The sequence below is a fragment of the Eschrichtius robustus genome, chromosome 3 (assembly GCF_028021215.1).
Source record: "Eschrichtius robustus isolate mEscRob2 chromosome 3, mEscRob2.pri, whole genome shotgun sequence".
In the NCBI taxonomy this organism is placed as follows: Eukaryota; Metazoa; Chordata; class Mammalia; order Artiodactyla; family Eschrichtiidae; genus Eschrichtius; species Eschrichtius robustus.
The window spans coordinates 102304640-102324782 of record NC_090826.1 but is presented as its reverse complement, the minus strand read 5'-3'; the positions used below and the strand labels follow the sequence as shown (position 1 = coordinate 102324782).

General features: G+C 48.7%; 1 protein-coding gene across 3 annotated transcripts in view; it reads right to left on the bottom strand.

The window, feature by feature from the left end:
• VANGL1 (VANGL planar cell polarity protein 1) overlaps nucleotides 1-20143 on the bottom strand; it is a 51015-nt gene that overhangs the window by 17388 nt on the left and 13484 nt on the right. For all 3 annotated transcript variants that reach the window (XM_068540571.1, XM_068540570.1, XM_068540572.1), the window contains 2 exons: nucleotides 15822-15954; nucleotides 11474-12081 (listed from right to left, as the gene is read on the bottom strand). In XM_068540571.1, coding sequence (XP_068396672.1) covers nucleotides 11474-12081; nucleotides 15822-15954 — 741 coding nt within the window. The remainder of the gene's footprint in view (nucleotides 1-11473; nucleotides 12082-15821; nucleotides 15955-20143) is intronic.

Here is a 20143-nt window from a genome sequence, read left to right as displayed (position 1 = left end):
CCAGTCAACTAAGGATGCTAACATTCAGAAAGATTCTAATGACCAGCCTTGACCACTCCATCCAAAGGCAAGTAGGAATTATGAGCACCTGCTAAGTCCTGCTAAGTCCCAAGTGCTGGGATGGATGTGAACGACACCTCAAGGGGCTCACACTCCCGTCGGTGACAACCACCCAAACAGGCAAGTACAGCTGAGTGACTTGGGGGCCAAGACAGAGCACTGGAGTGGGGGTGGGGAGTTTCAGGTGAAGATCCACAGAGGAGGCAAAGCTGAGTCTCAAAAGATGAATAATGGTCACACCACATGGACGACAGCCTATAAAGCCAATTCCAGGCAGAGGAAGCAACGTAGGCAGAAACAGGCTGGTGTTCAACAATCCACCTAAATGGCTACAACAAGAGCAATGGGGTCACAGTGCTGAGTCCTAGGACAGCTCTGAGAAACCTGATGGGGTGGGTTGAAGAGCATCTCCCCAAAATCCGCATCTACCCAGAAACTCAGAATGTGACCTTATTGGTCTTTGCAGATGTAATTACAATTAGTTAATAAGATGAGGTCATACTGGTGTCTGTATAAGAAGAAAATAGGACACACAGAGAAGGCCGTGTGATGACGGAGCTGAGATGGGAGGGATGCAGCTACAAGCCAAGGAGCACCAAGGATTGCTGGCAGTGGCCAGAAGCGAGGAGGAGCAAGGGAGGGCTCTTCCCTGGTGCAGAGGGAACACGGCCCTACCAACACCTACATTTCGGACTTCTAACCTTCAAAACTCAGAGAGAAAATTGGTTCAAGTCACTCAGTTTGTGGTCCTTTGCCAGCAGCTGTAGGAAGAGAATACACTTGTATTTAGGGAAAGCAGGATGGAGGCAGGTAGAGGGCAAGGCTGAGCTAAGGTTAGGTGGCCGAGGCACTGCATGAATGGCAAAGGGGAGAGGGTGAGGAGAGAGGACGAGGGAGGGAAAGGTCGGTGGGGGCATGGGGCGGGTAGCAGAGAGGGTGAGCCAGCTGAGAAGACCCAGAGGACAACGGCCGTAAAGGGGCCTGGGTACCACGGCTCTTTAAGGCATGCCTACCCGGTAGGTGAACTTTAGGCTGGAACCCAGGTCTTTGAGACAACTCTAAAATGCAGGCTCCAAAATGAAAGTTGACTCAGTTTCTTGGGAAAATTCCCACCCTGGGAGACAGCTTGATGCCCTCGGTTTCACCTGACTGCTACTTCTCCCCGGGACAGTCACCAAGGGTTACATCTTCCTGAATGTGTGGGCTTCATGCTCCCTGGACTTGGAGATAAACTGACTTTGTGACCGAGAGTCAGGAGCATTTGCAGTAACATCCGTGTGAGTCCCGGAGACGCACATATAATTAGCCCCTGAACGTTGCTGCCACGTCCTCTGCTGGGAACCGGACACACGAGTGTTCACACCTCCTGGCCCTCCTGTCCTTCAATTAAAATGTTTGTCTTACAGCTGCATTGGGGGCAGTAGCTTACACAAGTCCCACACAGACAACAGGCAGTGATCACCTGGGAACTTGAGAACAGGGAGCGGCAAAAACTGGAATCGGCACCTGTTTACCGACAGGTCTGGGTTAGGATGCAGGAAGATCTGGGAGAAAGGCAGGATGTTCTGGGAACTTCTCATGACAGAGCGGGGGGGGGACACACGTGGCTGCCTGAGATCTTGAGATGCGAGGCCCATCCTGAGAGGGGACAGTGGCCAGCGTCCCTGTCCTGATGGAGAGGCCCATGGAGGCCCTTCTCCAGGCCACATGGATCCTCCAGGGACCCAGGCGTGCCGGTTCCTCAGCTTCAGCGACCAAGTTCTCTGAATCGAGATTCGAAAACTGGCAGGTGTCCCTGGACGAGGCTTTGAACACCAGCTGCAGACAAGCGCTGCAGGGGATCCCCATTGAAAGATAGCAAACTGAGACCAGAAGCCGCATAGTCCTACGGGGGAAGGAGGTGAAATGTGCTGTCTAGCGGGGCACACAGGGCACTTCTCCCAGCCCTTTACTGTCCCGCTTTAAGCTCCTGCTAAGAAAGTGTAACCTGGGAAACACCCTCTCTAATAAAATAAGCAAAGTCACACTGGGAGGAGACAGTCTGTGAGCACAGAAGTGGCCAACAGCTACATGCAACGCCCTGGTCCTCCTGGTCGCAGCAACTAAACAACGAGACGTGTGTCATTCCTCTAGGCTGCAACACGGAGAGACCACCGGGTGGTTCTGAGTGTGCTGACGGCACTGATGAGAAAGCCCCCACCTAGGGGATGATCCAGTCAGAACTGGCTGTCCCGTAACAGAAAGATGCTGGCAGACCCCTTGCACTGGGGGGACCTACGAGATGTGCTTCCCCTCAAGTGGCAGGCTTGGCTACGGCCACATCTGCCCAGAGAGCTCGCAGCCCACTTCCAGGCCAGGGCACAGGCCCCTCCCACAGGATCCAACCTGGGCTGCACCTGCCAGGCCTGCCATGGGAAATCAGCCTTCCAAGCTTTAAATCACTGAGCTAAATCACACCAGATAAACATCGAAGACGACCACCTGTTCTGGGTGCCTTGAAAAGCAGATTTAGATCGGGACCAAGAGCAGCTCCAGACCCACCCAAGATGCTCGGCTGGCCTGCCCCTATCCAGCCTCACATCCTCCTGACACGGGTACCTCTGGCCCTGGGAAGAACCGCAGGCACCCAAATAGAAAGGTCTGGAGGCCAAGGGCAACCAGTCTAGCCAATGGATCTCTGCTCACAGAGACCAAGCGAGGCCAATACGGAGCAGGACAGGGAAAGGGGACCCTGTTCACTTGCCCTCTTGAGTGTTAGCGTACCACACACACTGAACCAAATCACACCCATCAATCTGTGGCGGAGCGTGCAGAAAGCCAGGCAGGCCGAGGGGCGAGTCCCTGGGAAAACGGACCACACACCACTCCAGTGCGGATCCACCACCCGCCGCCAGGGGCTGGGGGTGGGGATGGGACCATGGAAACCAGGTTCACGCCCAGGGCTCCGTCCCCTTACTCTCCGCCTCAGAGCGAGGATCTGTGGGCAGACGCCGTGCGAGGGCAGCCTTCCCAGCTGTGGCTGCTGCCAGTAGGCAGCTGAGCAAACACAGGCCCGCAGTGTCCGGCACCTTCCACTCTCGTTAAAGCCACTTTTAACAGGCACCACGGGGCCAAACCACAAACGGCAGCTCTGAGCCCGCCTTCGAAATTCTCCCACAGCAGAGCAGAGCGTGAGCAAAAATCTGCACACGCTACTCTTTAGCTCTTACTCGTTTTCATCCTTTGTTTCCTTAGGGAGTGGGGGTGGGGACTGCTAATATCTTTACTGAAAAGCAGCTACGCAAGAAGGCACATTTCCAAAACTGAGACTGCATGGGAAACCATGATCATAAAAAACATGAACCAAGACCTTTGGCGGTCATTTTAAAACACGCCCTCACTTCACAGGCGATGGAGCCAGGCCCGCGACAGTTGGTGCTGGTCCTGAACGTGGCGAGGGAGGGGCCCACAGCCCAGCGTGACGGCCAAGCCTCATCAGTGGGGTAATCACCAGCTTTGATATCATTTGACCCAGAATCACAGATGCAAGATCTCCAGTGGAGCTGGCTATATCCCGGCGTTACTGGAGTAACCTTAACCTCCCCAGGAGACTCTCCTTTTTTCACTTCTAACTAGAAAACCAAAGTGCCATCGAGAGAAACAAGGGCCCCACTCAAGCTGGGAAGATGCAGGCGTGAGCTGGAAGAGAGGACAATAGGAGCTCTGTTTCATGGGGTTAAGCTCTGCTCATTGATCCGTGGTTTCCTGGGGCTTTAGGGTCAAAGGTCACCAGGGTGCCTAACGTTCCTGTCTTAGCTCGGGCTGCCGTAACAAAATACCAGAGACCGAGTGGTTTAAACAACAGGAGCGTCTTTTCCTACAGTTCTGGAGCCTAGAAGTCCAAGCTCAAGGTCTGGCCAATTCAGTTTCTGCTGAGGACTCTCTCCCCTGGCTTGCAGATGGCTGCCTTCTCACTGTGCCCTCACATGGTATTTCCCCAGTCTGCGTGCACCAGGGGAGAGAGCGTGCAGGCAAGCTCTCTGGTGTCTCTCCTTCTAAGGCCACTAATTTTAGAAGATCTATGAACTCCCTTGACCTTAATTACTTCTTTAGAGGTCCTATATCCAAACATAGCCACACTGGGGGTTTAGAGCTTCAACCAATGAATTTGGGGGTAACATTCCACCTCTGGTTCCCCCAAAATTCATGTCCTTCCTGCAAAACACATTCATTCCATCTCCACAGCCCCCAGTCTCTTAACTCATTCCAGCATCAACTCTCAGCCTAAAGTCCAAAGTCTCATCTAAATATCATCTAAATCAGATATGGTGAGACCTGAGGCAAAATTCCTCTCCAGCTTCACAGTGAACCTGTGAAACCACACAAGTTATGTGCTTACAAAATTTCATGGTGGATCAGGCACAGGATAGACATTCCCATTCCAAAAGGGGGAGACTGGAAAGAAGGAGGGAGTAATGGGTCCGAAGCAAGTCCAAAACCTAGCAAGGCAAATTCCATCAGATTTTTTTTTTGGCTGCGTTGGGTCTTCGCTGCTGCGTGAGGGCTTTTCTCTAGTTGCAGCGAGCGGGGGCTACTCTTCAGTGTGGCGCACGGGCTTCTCATCGCGGTGGGTTCTCTTGTTGCGGAGCACGGGCTCTAGGTATTCGGGCTTCAGCAGTTGTGGTGCACAGGCTCAGTAGTTGTGGTACACGGGCTTAGTCACTCCACGGCATGTGGGATCCTCCCGGGCCAGGGATCAAACCCGTGTCCGCTGCGTCGGCAAGTGGATTCTTAACCACTGCGCCACCAGGGAAGTCCCTACATAGATCTTAACGCTTCAGAATAATCCTCTTTGATTCAACACTTTGCCCTTGGGGCTCACTGGGGTGGCAACATCACCCTCCTAAGGCTCTGTGGGGTGGCCCTGCCAATGGAGCTGTCTGCACTGGGCACCTGGCCCACTGAAATCCAGGCAGGGGACCATCCTCTGAAACCAATGGGGAAGCAGCCTTGCCCCTGGCCCTGTGGTAGGAGTGATGAATCCGAATCACCTTTGGAGTCATTCTTCTCTTTTCTTGAAGGATAATGCATGTTCATAGCATTCCCTCATTCCATCCCACTTTCTGTTTCCTTTAGTCCCAGCTGACAGTGTTTCTACGGGTATAATCCCATCTTTATTCCTGGCTTCTGCTGAGATGGCTGAGTCCATCCCTGATTCACACCCATATACTCATCTGCTTATCAAATGGCTGTCAGCCACCCCCTTGGTGTTCTCTTTAGTATATGCGTCGTCATTTTGTTTGCGACATGGATAGGCCGAGAATTTTCCAAATCTTCAAGTTCTGGTTGCCGTTGGCTTAACAATTCCTCCTTCAGTTCATCCCTTTCCTCCCATTTTACCACAAGCAATAAGGAGGATCCAAGCTGTACCTTCAATGCTTTGCTTAGAAATCTCCTCCGCTAAATATCCAATCTCATTGCTTCTAAGTTCTACCTCCCACGAAAACACTAAAACATGAACATAATCCCGCCAAGTTCTTTGCCATTTTATTACAAAGATCACCTTTTCTCCATCATCCAATAACACGTTCCTTGTTTCCTCATTTCTAGCTATGAATCTTTCAAGGAACACATTCAGTCTGTATTAGTTCCTTTTCAACACAATGCTACAGTCATACATGATCATAAATTTCCACTGTTTGAAAAGCAATCCAAGGATCATTTCTTCTAAAGCATGGGTGGTTCTGTGATCAGTAACCAGAACTTCGATTAAATGGTCCACAGTCAATGCCAATTCGTAAGATACTTTTAGTCTCAATGAATGAAGCATTGAGTTAAAAAACCTGCTGGCTGAATTAGGTACAACGGAGCTTCGGCAATATGAATATCTTACAGAATGGGTCACTGTGAACAGACAAGTTTCCCAGAGGACTGAGACGAGAGTTAAATCTGCTTTTGTGGTTTCTGTCCTTGCTGATGACTACCAGCGATCACCCTCCATTGATGTTCATGTACCTCCTTATAGCAGCTCTTTCCCTGACTTGAAATATGTTACTTCTGGATTCTTGGAGATCTCAAAGTCAATAATTAAATTTTTGAGAACTATAAGAATACGCAGGCTCTGAGAATGAGGGTCTGAGGTTGTTGTGGGAGCCTGCCACACAGTGAACCCCAGTGAACCAACGCTTCCAATATCCCCCACCTGGTGCAGTCTTTGCCCCTTAAATCTGGGCTGGGGCTCTGACTTGCTCTAAGAAGAGGATGCAGTGCAAGTAGTACTGGGCGAGTTCCAGGCCTAAGCCTTAAAAGAGAGCTTAGAGAGCTCTGCTTGTGTGTTCTTAGGAGCCCTGAGAAGCTGTCTAGCTACACTAATGAAGACACTACTCCCCCAGAGGGAAGGCCCTCTGGGGAAGGAGAGAACCACAGAATACCCTGGACAAGAAAGCAGCAAAATCCCAGTGGATTCACCACATGACTGCAATTACACAGGGACCACTGGCCAGAGCAGCCAAAGAACCTCCTAGCTGAGGCCAGCCCACAGAACTATGAGAGAAGATAATAATGTTGCCCTAACTACTAAGTTTTGGGGTGGTTTTAACAGCCATAGATAAAAGAGGTCTTCTTTGGCAGGGGTCCCCAACCCCCAGGCCACGGACCGGTAGCGGTCCTCGGCCTGTTAGGAACCGGGCCACACAGCAGGAGGTGAGCAGCGGACCAGCGAGCAAAGCTTCATCTGTCGCTCCCCAGCACTCCTATTACCGCCTGACCCGCCCCCCACCACCCCCCCACCCCGCTCATATCCGTGGAAAAATTGTCTTCCATGAAACCGGTCGCTGGTGCCAAAAAGGTTGGGGACTGCTATTCTTCAGGACATGTGACAAACAGAAAGTTAAAAATGTTTGACCAGGGGACTTCCCTGGTGGCACAGTGGTTAAGAATCCGCCTGCCAATGCAGGGGACACAGGTTCGAGCCCTGGTCCAGGAAGATCCCAAATGCCACAGGGCAACTCAGCCCGTGCGCCACAACTACTGAGCCTGCGCTCTAGAGCCCGCGAGCCACAACTACTGAGCCCACGCACCAAAACTACTGAAGCCTGTGTGCCTAGAGCCCGTGCTCCACAAGAGAAGCCACCGTAACGGGAAGCCCCTGCACCACAACAAAGAGTAGCCCCCGCTCACCGCAACTAGAGAAAGCCCACGTGCAGCAATGAAGACCCAACGCAGCCAAAAATAAATTAAAAAAAAAAAAAAAAGAAAAAAAAAGTTTGACCAGACAAAGCCTCAAACCTACTTACTACTGTGGTTATAAGGCAGAGGCTTTGTTTTGCTGAGCGACTGAATAAAAGAACCAATGGAGCTAAGGAATGACCGTAGAGTGGGAGCCAGCCATCTCTGACAATCCTCTTCACACCCTCCTTTCCAGCCCTGAAGCTATGATTTAAATGAGATAGAATAAGGTGTACACAAATATCTAGCACCCAGCCTGGTTCATGGTAAGCACTCAAAAAATGCTTACAAGTCCACTCATGCGTTCTTAAAGCAGTGACGTGAACATGAACACATCTGTTCAGGGGCACCACGGTGAAACGGTTAAGATCATTCTGGAACCAGCCTGGGCTCAGATCCTGGCTCCCACAATTACAAACTGTGTGGCCATAGACAACCTACATAACTCCTCCAAGCCTCAGTTTCCTCACCTGAAAATGAGGGTAACAGTGCCTACCTCACAGGATTGCTGTGACGATTCAATGAGTTACATGTTAAGAGCTTAGAAGGTACCTGGCACATGTTAAGGTCTATGTCAGTGTTAACTGGTAAGGTTTCCATTGTTGTTGCTTTGTTCTGCATCTTGGATCCAGTCAGTCAATTACACTGGCTGCTATGCTCCAATATTTACAGGATTTACCTTTAAAGATTTCAAAACTGAGAAATCATTAATGAGGATCATTAAAAGTCATTTTAAGTCTCTTTTTTCTTCTGGGTTTCTCCCCAGATACAGTCAGATCAAAACCTAGTGTTTGGTGAAATCCTGGAAAAGTTAGCAACTCATTGCGAGAACTTGGCCAAGAAAAGTGACACGTGAGGTATGTGTGGAGAATTACGAACCCAATGTGCCAAGACCCCAGGATGCTGCGGAGAACACGGGGACAGAGTGTGAGGCACAGGAAGGCGCTGGTTCCTTGCGGTCTCAAGCAGGTCCCTGAACCTATGGCTCGGGGCCCTCAATTGTAAAGGGGCGACACCACTACAGCACCTGCCCCCACCCCTGACAGCAGCGAGGAGGGGAAAGGGAGACATCCCGAAGAGCCCTGGTAATCCCTACGGCACTGGGCAAAGGTTAAGATGTATCTTAATCTACTTTGGGGTCTCACTTTGTACAACTGGAACCTTTTACATTTCTGAAAGTTTTCAAATAAGCCCAGACCCCCATTCCTGCCAACACGCAAGGCCCCTGCAAGTACTTTTATGAGAGCTAAGGAGAAGCATATTTTAAGACACTAAAGAATAGACATTTTTCTGACTATTCTCAAAAATAGCTCAGTTGACTTTATAAAATCACCTTTGAAAACCAAACAACAAAAGAACTCGCCATCGCTCTGCATCCCAGCCCAGTAGGTAGCTGCTCCGGGGAGGGCCTTACATAACGGGGGAGTAGACTGGCCTGATTCCGGGCGGGTCTGGAGGTGACCTGCTATTCTGATCCCCGGGACTTGCTTTGTGTCTATTCCGATTCCCCCTTCCCTCCTGTTTCGACACTTTACAAAAGGGCTTAGAAGTTCTATTTCTGGCCCAGTGACTCTTCCAGCCACCGATGGGTTTAGACCAGATTTAGCCCAAGGCTCGGCGGGTGACAGGCCCACGGGGGCCAGCAGGGAGAGACGGATGCCGAGCCCGCCCCAGATCTCGCAGCCTGGCTGTCACATGGGTGGCCGGCCCCGCCCGAGGGTTCTGGGAGTAAAGACACCTCTCCTTCCCTGGCCATCTTTCCACCCCACAGCCAGGGTCTCCATGTGAGGGGCAAGACGGGCCTTATGAAGGCAGGAGAGGAGGGAAACAAATGGCCCTGCAGAGGGGCTGGAAGGAAGATACGGGGCCACCCCCGGGCCGCCTTCCGTCTCCCTGGGGAGCTGGGGTGAGTGGCTTCAGGGATAGCAGGTAAGGACTAGGCAGCTGTTTGGTCATGGCGAGGACAACCCCGAGGGGTCCGCGGCAAGCCCTGGGCCACACGGCACCGTGGGCCCTGCGTCTCCTGCCCAGGTCTACCCCTGGCTGGCGCAGCCATGTGGTGAGGAACCGGCACCACCCACAATTTTCTGCACATACCGTGGCACACTGCCCTGGGGCTGTTTTGTGTGTCCCCTCCCCGCCTCCACCCTGATCCAGCACGCAGAGCAAGCAGTCCTAGAGGGAGGAGGGACATGGGAGCCCACGGAGGGAGTCAGCCCCACTGTCTGGACTACCTAAAGTGGGAAGGCTCCCTTCTCCTTTCCACCTCCGCAGGTGGGATTCACACAACTAGGGCTGAGCCAATACACAAAACCACGGCAGGCCTCACAACGGGCCAGGGTATTAGCTACTTACATTTACAGAGTCCCAAATGTCACTCATCTCTCTGTGACCAGAGCTGGATTTCTCTCCACCCTCCTGACCTTTAGCAAAACCTGTCCAGTCCTGAGATCGATGTGTGGCCGGGCTTTATCTCTGTCACTGCCTGAAGTCCCCCCACCGTCCTCCTGTGTTCCCGTCGCCCATTCCAAGGCCTGTGTCTGCAACTGTGCACTGCACAGTGTGGCACTGGTCCCCCTCCAAGGAATTCCGGGATAGAGCTTTGGAGGCAGGCACCCTGTGTCTCTGGAGCCCCCCAGGTCCGGGCTCTGTAGGCAGCAGACGTTTAATACAAGTCTGCTGGTCATTCTCCAATGTAAAATATGGGGAAAGAAAGCTGCCTGAGATGAATAAGCAGCAGAGACTTACTTGCCTTCAGAGCCCCTCTGGCATCTGCAAAGGACTCAATACACCTGATTTCGCTGCATAGAGCCTGGGCATCAGACACCGATTCCCTCCAAGGATCGGTCAAAGTGGCACAGGCCTGAAACCACCCCGTCCTCAGGCGGTACATCTGAGCCAGAGGAATGAAAGAAGATTCGTGCCAACACCGAGATGGTTTGGCAGTATCACGGACTCCAAACCGGGGTTGGGCCACCTCCCCGGGGCCCCAGCCAAAAATATGACAAAGCCCATTCATTGTTCTGATCTCCACTAAGGTGCCCTTGCCATCTTGGCCGCTTTGCAGTATCACAGCAGTAATAGCTACAACCAACAAAGTGCTTACCATACGCCAAGCAGGTTACACACGTCGACACACATGTTGATGCAGAGGAGGGAGGAGAGCCCTAGGAGAGGACAATGTCACACATCCCAGGTCATTCTCTCATCCGGTAACCATCTGAGTGCCAACCATGTGCTATGCTCTAGGCCAGGCACTGAGGATGCAAAGAAGAGTAAGACACAGCACCTGTCCTCAGGGAGCCCACAGTTTGTGGAAGAAAACATAGAAAAATAGGCCAATGATGCCACGTGAGAGATGCCATAATGGGGGCATTAACTTAGGTCTGGCTTCATGGCATCTAGTGGATCCTAAACAAAGCTAGTCATGTTCTTTTGTATAAATTACTTAAATTCCCTAAACCCCCATCTCCTCATCTGTAATATAGGGATTAATAGTACCCACACCAAAGAGTTCTGTGAAGACAATCTATACAAAGTGCTTACCTCAGGGTAAATAAAAACAAAATAAAATAAATAATGATGATCACTCTTGTAGTTAACGACAAAATAATTAGATTTTATGCACAGATTTAAAATATGACATCTTAATGTATTTCTAACTTCTTCTCACGCGCATACATTTTTAAAACACTCAACTCTTCCAAATTTGTACTTGATTCTTTACTGGAGGATCACTAAGGTGACCATATAATTTATTGGGACAATGGGGTAAACCAGATGTACCATTATGAACAAAATGGAACCGCTGATTACTCTATCGTTCACAGGCCAATTTCCTGAGCAAGGTCAGCAGCCATCACTAAGGCTTCCTTTCTCCATCATTTTTAAGAGCTGCCAACAACTTTGGAAATAGGCCCAACAAAACTCCAAGCTGGAAGAGAGCCAGTACCTGTGCCACACCATCTAGAAATCAGGAAAGTCAATGCACATGAACAACCCCACCTCCAGCCTGCCATACACACAGACACACACACACAGACACACACACACACACACACACACACACCTCCTCCCAAAACCTGAAAAAAAGAGTCAGAGCCCGGTCCTGGCTCTTGGCACCTGCCGTCACCCCTCACTTGTTGAAGACTAGCCGTCTTCTAGCAAGACATCAGTGGTCCTTCCGCCCCTAGACGATCCCCCTCACCTGAGGTGTCCAAAGCTGTAGAAGCGGGACTCGCCATCAGTGGAGCGGACCACCTGCAGCGTGAACATGGGCTGCAGCTGTCTGAGCTCCAGCAGGACAACGGCCAGGTAGTGGATGAAGAGGAGGGCGTCCACGAGGGAGACGGCGTATTGCACGATGCCCTGGTAATTTCGGTCCCGAGAGTCCAAAATGCGGACCCCGTAAAAAAGCCAATAGGAAACCACGAAGAGAAAGATGAGGACCAACAAGAGGGCACGGAACACGAAGATCCGCGGCACGTCAGCTCTCTGCTTACGGAAGAACAGCGCCCAGGTCCCAATGAGCAGGATGAGGAGCTTGAATGCCATGGAGATGAAGAGTCCCTCGCAGATGGTGCCGCAAGGCTCCAGCTCCTCCCGCCACAGGATGGGGGGCAGCAGGATGAAGGCGATAGGGGTGAGGAAGACCAGGAGTCCGAGCACCGTGGCGACGGTGAGGCCCAGGTAGCGCCTGCAGTCCAGCCCCACGCTGTCCTCCATGTCCTTGCTGATGCGGGCGATGTCCTCCTGCGAGATGCTGTGCTCCGACGTGCCCGTGATGGCCGTGGTGGTCTCCCCCCAGTTGTCATCCTGACAGGGAGAGGACAGTGAGGGTGAAGAGCCACATGGCAGGTCACGTGTAAAAGCCACAAAGCCCGCGGAGGCACGGGGGACAGGGAGGGCCCACCTCCTTCAACCAACCCACATGCGTGGGCTTCCTGGGAAATGGAGGCTTAGCTCTTTAAATAGAGGAAATTTTTTAACTTTAACAATTTTCATTGAAATTTTTCAAAATGTACTATACATTTACCTTTTCAAACAGAGAAAACATAATTTGACCTGTTTGTGTGTTTGGGTGATTCGTGACTACAACAGTGATTATCGTCCACTGTGTTGGCATCCCTGAGAGGCTCGGGGACAGACAATCCTGCTGTTAGACTAACGTGTGCGAGCTCACCTACCGCCTAAGGAGAGAACCCTCTGCATTTCCTTCTTGATTCATGGCTGGGCGATAAAGGCTTACTTTAAAGCCCAACCCCTGAGTGGGGAGTATTACTATGCCCTCCAGGAGCTCTGAGGAGGGAAGATCTTGCACAGGAGGGAAACTTACATGGCTACATACAAATCAAAAGCCACCTGTAGTTGGTACACACATCTTTTAAAACTCCATGATGTTTTCAATAAGTATCAAGCACTCTGACAACATTTCTCATTGAACAAGCTAAGCAGATGCAAGTATCTCTGGCCAGGACAGCTCAAAACTTCCTCCCTAAACACATGTTCTCAGGGCGAATTAAACATCAAGAGCATAAAAATACTGAGATTACTAAAATGTGTGCCTTTTACTTTCTTGCTTTCACTGTCTCACTTTCTCTTACTTTTTAAAGTCTGAGGTAGTTTGGAGTGATTGTCTCTTCATTTAACATGATCCAGTTGCCAGGGTTTTAAACAATTTCGCTACTTCTCTAGCAACTAGGATGTCATTCCAAAGCAACAACAGAGCAAGAAGACAATGAAAAGCCACATTGGGTCCAAAGAGGTTTTTGCCTCAGAAATTTGTGTATATGATTTAACTTGGAAAAAACAGTCAGCCATGGTGGTAAGTTGGGTGCAATTAATGCGTAAGATACCAATTTAGAAAAATCTAAGTTAATAGCTGAATCAGCAAGATAGAGATCTCACAGCCAAACAATAACCTCAAATCTAGTAACAATCAAAAAAATTATGATTCATGAAATGTATAAGTTATGGCAAGAAATAGTGGTGGCGGCAGGGAAGGTCTGGACCTGCGAACAATAGTTCTTCAACTTGGAAAGTTACAAGTATCAAGTACTATGAGGGAAGTTACTAGTTAAGATAACAGCCAGAAGCAACCGCTACTCTCTCACTGCAGGTGGAAGTTTAAAATGGTACAATCACTCTTGAAAACTGGTCCGGTAGTTTCATATAAATGTAGATTTACACTTAACCGTATGGCCCAGCAATTCTACTCCCAGATTTTTACCCCAAATAAATGAAAACATATGTCCACAAAAAGATTTGAACCAGAATGTTCTTAACATCTTTATTTTCATGCCAAAAACGATGCAACCCAAATGTCTATCCACCATGAGAATGGATAACAAATTGTGGTATATTCATACACTAGAACACTACTCAGCAAAAATAAAAAAGAATGAATTGCTGAAACACAGCAAAACATGGATGGATCTCAAAGTTATTATGCCGAGTGAAAAAAGTCCAAAACAAAAGAATATGATTCCAATTATATTAAATTCTAAAACAGGCAAAACTAATCTACAGTGATAGAAATCAAAGCAGGGCTTGCCTTAGAGGGGTTTGGGGGGCAGGGGTTGACTGGGAAGCATAAGAGAACTTTCAAGAGTGAAAGAAATATATCTCAATAGGAGTGTGGGTTATATGGGTTTATTCAGCTATTACAACTTTTCAAACTGTACACTTAAGATCTGTTTATTTCTCTGTGTGAATTTACTTCAATTTTGAAAAAGAAAAAAACACAAGCACAAGAAGAAACAGCCACACATCCAAAGATGGACAATTTGCTTTAACATAAGGTGAGTTTACAGATTAGTAAAGTTACTTTGTAACACTCTTAGTGAAGGCAAATATTGGATTCCATGTTTTGTATTGGGCCTAATATTCAGTTGATGACCGGTGTTGAAATAATGATCACTAGTATTGTGGTCATTTTGCTACGTAGCTGATTTAGCTACTCACACTTTTTCCTGCCAAAGAGTTGCTAACTAAATCCCCTGTCCATTTTAAGAATATGTGCACATCTGTGCCTAAAAAATGAAGATGTCCAAGAATCTTCCCAAGACTGAGGTTCTTAGAAGAGAAAGGATCTTAGATCTTCTATCTCAATCCCCTGGATTTTCAATGAAGAGACAGAGGCCCACAAAGGTTGTGAATGCCCAAAGTCAAGTCACATAGCTGCTGAGAAATACAGCCTCCAAATGCCCACTTCAATGCTTTTCCCTGGTGTAAACACCAACAGCTTCCTAATGTAGCTTCCTAGTGAGCTACAAGATGTAGAGAAGATGACAGACGAAAATGCCTTCACAGTGGGCCACCAGCACCTCTGAATTCACATCCAGGAGGAAACTGACCCCTGCAGCACTTAAGGGTGGTCCAGTCTTAGGACTGGCTCCATCCATCCAACCATTCCTCTGGCCCTCTGGCTCTGCATCCCTATGACTGTCCCAGAGCCAAGGCAGGCTGTGCAATAGTAAGGACTAAAGACATTTACTTACCACTGAACAAACCCCACATTCAACCACAACTGCAGCTCTGGCTTCTAAGAGCATGTTGCATGCTCTGAAGAATTCCAATTTCAGTCCATATATCTGCTTATAAATGCACATCTGTCTGTACCCATAGGTACACACAGATACATGCTTATCTATATCTTTACAGCTGTGTGGGCACACATCAGTTTATTTGGGGCCAAGGCTAGACATGCATATACTTCAAGGGGCTGTGCAAACATGTTTCTGAGTATAGCTCAGATGTTTATTCAAATCAAGTAGACTGTGAGACAGTTGGGACCCAGAGAGAAGAACGCACACAATGTTTTAAAAAAATTTATAAATAGTCCATATTTTAAAATTGGATGATTTCACACAAAATCCTAACTTCCAGCTTTTCTTAAATATTGCAAGACCCAGGAACACTGAATTCCTGCATTCCTGCTGCTTCCTTGACAGAGGAAATGCATTCTCCAGGTGCCAGATTCCATCACTCCACGCCACAGCCATGACACTGACATGCCACGCAGATTGCTATTTATTCCCAAGCTAGCCTGATATATTTTTGCCTCTTCTGTGTAACCCAGGGTCTATTTCACTCACCTATGTTTCCCTAGCAGGCATCTAAGTGTACAGCTCCAGGTTTAGTGAGGCTTCGTCTGGGCTGTCCTAACCTCTCAGCTCTTCTTCCTAACATGACTTAGGGTCTCTGGAGAGCGAGTTTCCTTCTCTCTTACACTGCTCTACTTTGGAGTGAGTCTCAGCCTGCAGCCTGCAACTTTCCCTTCTCTGCTCTGTCGTCAGCCTTGCTGGCTTCTTTTCAACACCATTCAAAGCAGGCCAACCAATCACACTTCAGAAGAATCCTCAAGCTAGCCAATGGTAGGTCAGGCTGTCCTTAGACCAACAAGAAACCACAGGATATAGATAAACTAATTAACATGCTAGAAAAATAAAGATAAAAACCCAAGAGAACCTATTACAACAAGACTTAGGAAAACATTTACAGAAAAGAGGCTTGATCAAGTGCCAGTGTACTTACAGACTGCCTTTGATCCTTACCTGAGCTTCTTCTGTCCGAGTAGAATCATTTGCCAACAGGGGCTCTCCGGTGGGCGCTTGAATGGTGACAGATTTTTCTGACCCTCTGCCATCTTTATTCCGGGGTGATTTGTGCCTCTCTCTATTTCTTTCCCTGAAAAAAAATAACACAAGATAATCAGCTAGCACATTTATGCCATGTTAATTAACCCTCGTCAAAACGTTATAGGACTTCCTTGGTGGTGCAGTGGTTAAGAATCCACCCACCAACGCAGGGGACACTGGTTCAAGCCCTGGTCCAGGAAGATCTCACATACCGCTGAGCAACTAAGCCTGTGCGCCACAACTACTGAGACTGCGTGCCACAACTACTGAAGCCCGCACACCTAGAGCCCGTGCTCTGCAACAAGAGAAGCCACCGCAATGAAAAGCCTGCACACTGCAACAAAGTGTAGCCCTGCTCGCTGCAACTAGAGAAAGCCCGTGAGCAGCAACAAAGACCCAATGCAGCCAAAAATAAATAAATTAATTAAATTTTAAAAATATATTGTTAAAAAAAAAGTTATAAATTTCATTTTGAATTTAAGAAACTTCTACACACACACACACAGTGCCAACACCCACCCATCCCACCCCCCGGCAAAGAGTAAGCTGATTTTTTTTTTTTTTAATTGAGTCTGCACTTTATTTATTTTTTTTATTTTTGGCTGCATTGGGTCTCCGTTGCTGCGTGCGGGCTTTCTCTAGTTGCGGCGAGCAGGGGCTACTCTTCGTTGCGGTGCACGGGCTTCTCATTGTGGTGGCTTCTCTTGTTGCGGAGCACGGGCTCTAGGCGCATGGGCTTCAGTAGTTGTGGCACGTGGGCTCGGTAGTTTTGGCTCTCGGGCTCTAGAGCACAGGCTCAGTAGTTGTGGCGCACGGGCTTAGTTGCTCCGTGGCATGTGGGGTCTTCCCGGACCAGGGCTCGAACCCGTGTCCCCTGCACTGGCAGGCGGATTCTTAACCACTGCACCACCAGGGAAGTCCGAGTAAGCTGATCTTTACTCCCTACTTACTATTTTCTTTCTGCCACTCCAAGACCCAAAAAAAGACTATCACTTCTTCTCTATCAACAGTGATCATATTTTTTCAAAGCCTAATACTGTGAACTTTAGAATTTCTGTAGGTAAGGCACATTTCATTGTAAAATTACTGACTTGATTTGATTATAATTTGCCTAAACTTATTTTCTAGGACTTTTTTTTATTGGGACAACACAGCAAAATACTTAAGCTTGGTCTGTCCAAAAAAATCTGGGACACACTGTCACCCTACACCTTTGGACAAGAAGAGAAGAAAGGAAACCCTAAACCAATACAGAGAATCAGTTACTTCTCATTCCTACAAATTCAAAACTAAAAGTCATTCCCATAGATTCTAGATGAACTTAAAGCACCCACAGAAACAGGCAAAATCTAGAGCAAATGACCCCAAGAGGTACACACACGGTTGTGTGTGTGTGTGTGTGTGTGTGTGTGTTTTCAGGCCCCCTAAGGAAAGCAGGCTGTTGCATCATTTTACCCCAGATGAACTTCCTAGGTGGTCTTCCAGGGTGACTATGAGCGCACCCTGCTGTGGGTCAATGCTGAAATTAGGAAAGGAATCAACCACTGTGCAAAGCCCAGGGGTCATGACCTGGGCATTACCCACGTATGGAGACTGGCACCCCTAGCCCCAACTGTGAAGAGTCAACCCAGGAGCCCCACCAAAGGAGCCCCTCAGTGGCCAAGAATAAGTTCCCTCAAACTCCGTCCCACAGGCCGCGCTGACATCAGTCCTCCTTCCTTCACCCATGCGCCCTCCTCCCCAAGGTCTCCCAGGCAGGACAGAAGCATTGCACACACACACTACAGAGACAGACGGTCAGATTTTGGTTCTGCCCCTACCTGATGTGTGAGCTTGCACAAGTTAGTGAACCTGCCAATTAAAGAATGTCACTCACCAGTGGCTCTAAAAGGATGAAGTCACTAGCCACTGCAGTTGCTGACCTTCAACACACCCTGAAAGGAGTTCAGGGCAGAGATCAGGAATGAGGCACTCTGTGCTCTGGGAAAACTGGCAGAACAGCCCTTTAGACAGTTAGACATTTTCAGGAGAAAATTTTATGAACCCAATTTCTCGCTTCTTCTCATACCTAGAAAAGCACTAAAATCATTAATGGAGACATCTGCTCCTCGTGACTAGCAGCAACCTTCTACCAAGATGTGTGCTTGCTTGCATGTACCCTTTGCGTCAAGTCATATATATGCTGACCTCCCCCACTACCTCTTCGGAGCAGTTCCTCAGAGCCAGCTGAGAGGCTGTCTCCCAGGCTTTAGTCCTCAGGAAGCCCCAAATAAAAGTGACCTCACAGCTCTCATGTTGTGTGTTTTATTTCAGTTGACAAGCCTCTGAAAAACCTCAGTTTCATCATCTATGCAATGGGGATAATGATCTCACCACACAGACACAGGGATGTGAAATAATACACTGTAGCTATTATTACTGCTATTACTATCCGCACATGGCAAAGAATGGTGACTTGACTTGGTGAAGCAGAGTATGTGTTCCTTGGAGATAGATGAAAAAGCAGCTTTTAACACACAATCAAACCCCCTCCCCCTGCACCGCATCCCTCCTATTAACCTACTACTTAGCCAACAAAGCCACATGCAGACTTTCTGTGGTCAAACTTCTGCTTTATCAGTATCTCCCTAGGATAAACCCTGGTTAATTCCTTCAAAGGGCAAGGAGGCTTCAGTTGTCCCAGAGACGCTTTCAGTGATACCACCTCTAATCCCTGTAGCGTAATTTATCACTACAATCTATTGCTAAATTAGAGTCCAGAAATAGATGTGTTCTGGTCAACTCTGGTGTTTTATTTTAACTGGGCAACTAAGGAAACAGCTAAGAGATTTTGTTTGTTTATCCAGGGGTGTGTCTCACTGCCAATCACTCCACTGCCCATCCCAATTTAAAGAGCACTTTACCAAGTGCTTTCTTATATTAATCTTGTTCAATCCTAACAATAACCCTATGTGGTATTACTGTCTGCGTTTTATAAATGAGGAAACGGAGGCTCACAGAGGCTAAGTGACTCCCCAAAGTCATAGTAAGTGGCAGAGCAGGATGTGAACCCGCTGCCTCGATTCAGACCCCCTATGCTGCACTGATTTGAGGAGCAACTGGAAGATTCTGTAGCGTAAGTATTCCTTACGCTCATTCTCACACCCTGAACTTGAGGAACTTACCAGAGCTATGGAATCTGCCTTTGAAGCCACTGCTAGAAGTCATGACTGGACCATGACCTTGGAGAACACAAAGCAGTGCACCCAACACTCTGGGCTGCCAAAGACAACCACTTCAAAAGGACTCACTGTGGGAAACAATAAGCAATTTGGGAAAGATTTCCCATGTGTCTGATCAGTCTTAGAATGAGCTGTTTAGACTAAGTCTGGAATCACTGTTCCCCAGGACCCCACCTTGGCCCGGCCAGACCGAGGCACTCCTCCTCTTACTCTGTTTCCACTTTCCCCAAGTGCTCTCACATCTATCACTGTCCTGCCATCTGCCAAGTCACTTGCTCCCCTAACCCATCAATCTCTTCACTAGTCCCATGGGTCAAACTCTGTGACAGCACAAATTCCACTGGAAATCAAAATTCTTTCACTGAGTGCCAATTCCTGCAGGCTGAACACTACCAGGGCCAGAAGCGGGTAGGGAACCACCCAGGGCTGGAAACAACCTCTCAGGGGCCAGCCATTCCTCGACCCGACCCCAACTGGCCCAGCCTGGCCCTTAAAGGGCCCAACAGTCCCCAGAGGAGAAGCGATCTCTACAGTTCCCCTGGTAACATCAGAGGTAAACCAGATAAAAGCCTATTACCTGACAACCCCAGGAAGGTTTCTCATCCTCCAAGCCCAAAACCCTAAACCAGTGCTTCTCAAACTTTTATGTGCAGACAAGCCACCTGGGGTGCAGATTAAGTACAGATTCACTGGCCCCATCCCCAGAGAAATAGTCCGGAGCAGAGAGACAACAGGAATCTGCCCTTTCCATCAGCACCCCAGGTGATTAGGAGGCAGGTGGTCCAGGAAACTTTGCCCAAGGCTCTCCCACCCGAATGCTCCTGCGGGACGAGGTTGCTGGAGCGACTACTCAGAAATTCCCCTGTTTGTAAAATGCCCTGTATACAGCGGGGGCTCAATAATGGGAGCTGTGAGTGCAGCGCTCAGCTATACAATGTTGCAATGTACAGTGTGGCTTCTATACTAAAACAGCATTAAGTGGAGGAGGCTGGGGGCAGGAATCAGGATAGTGCATCA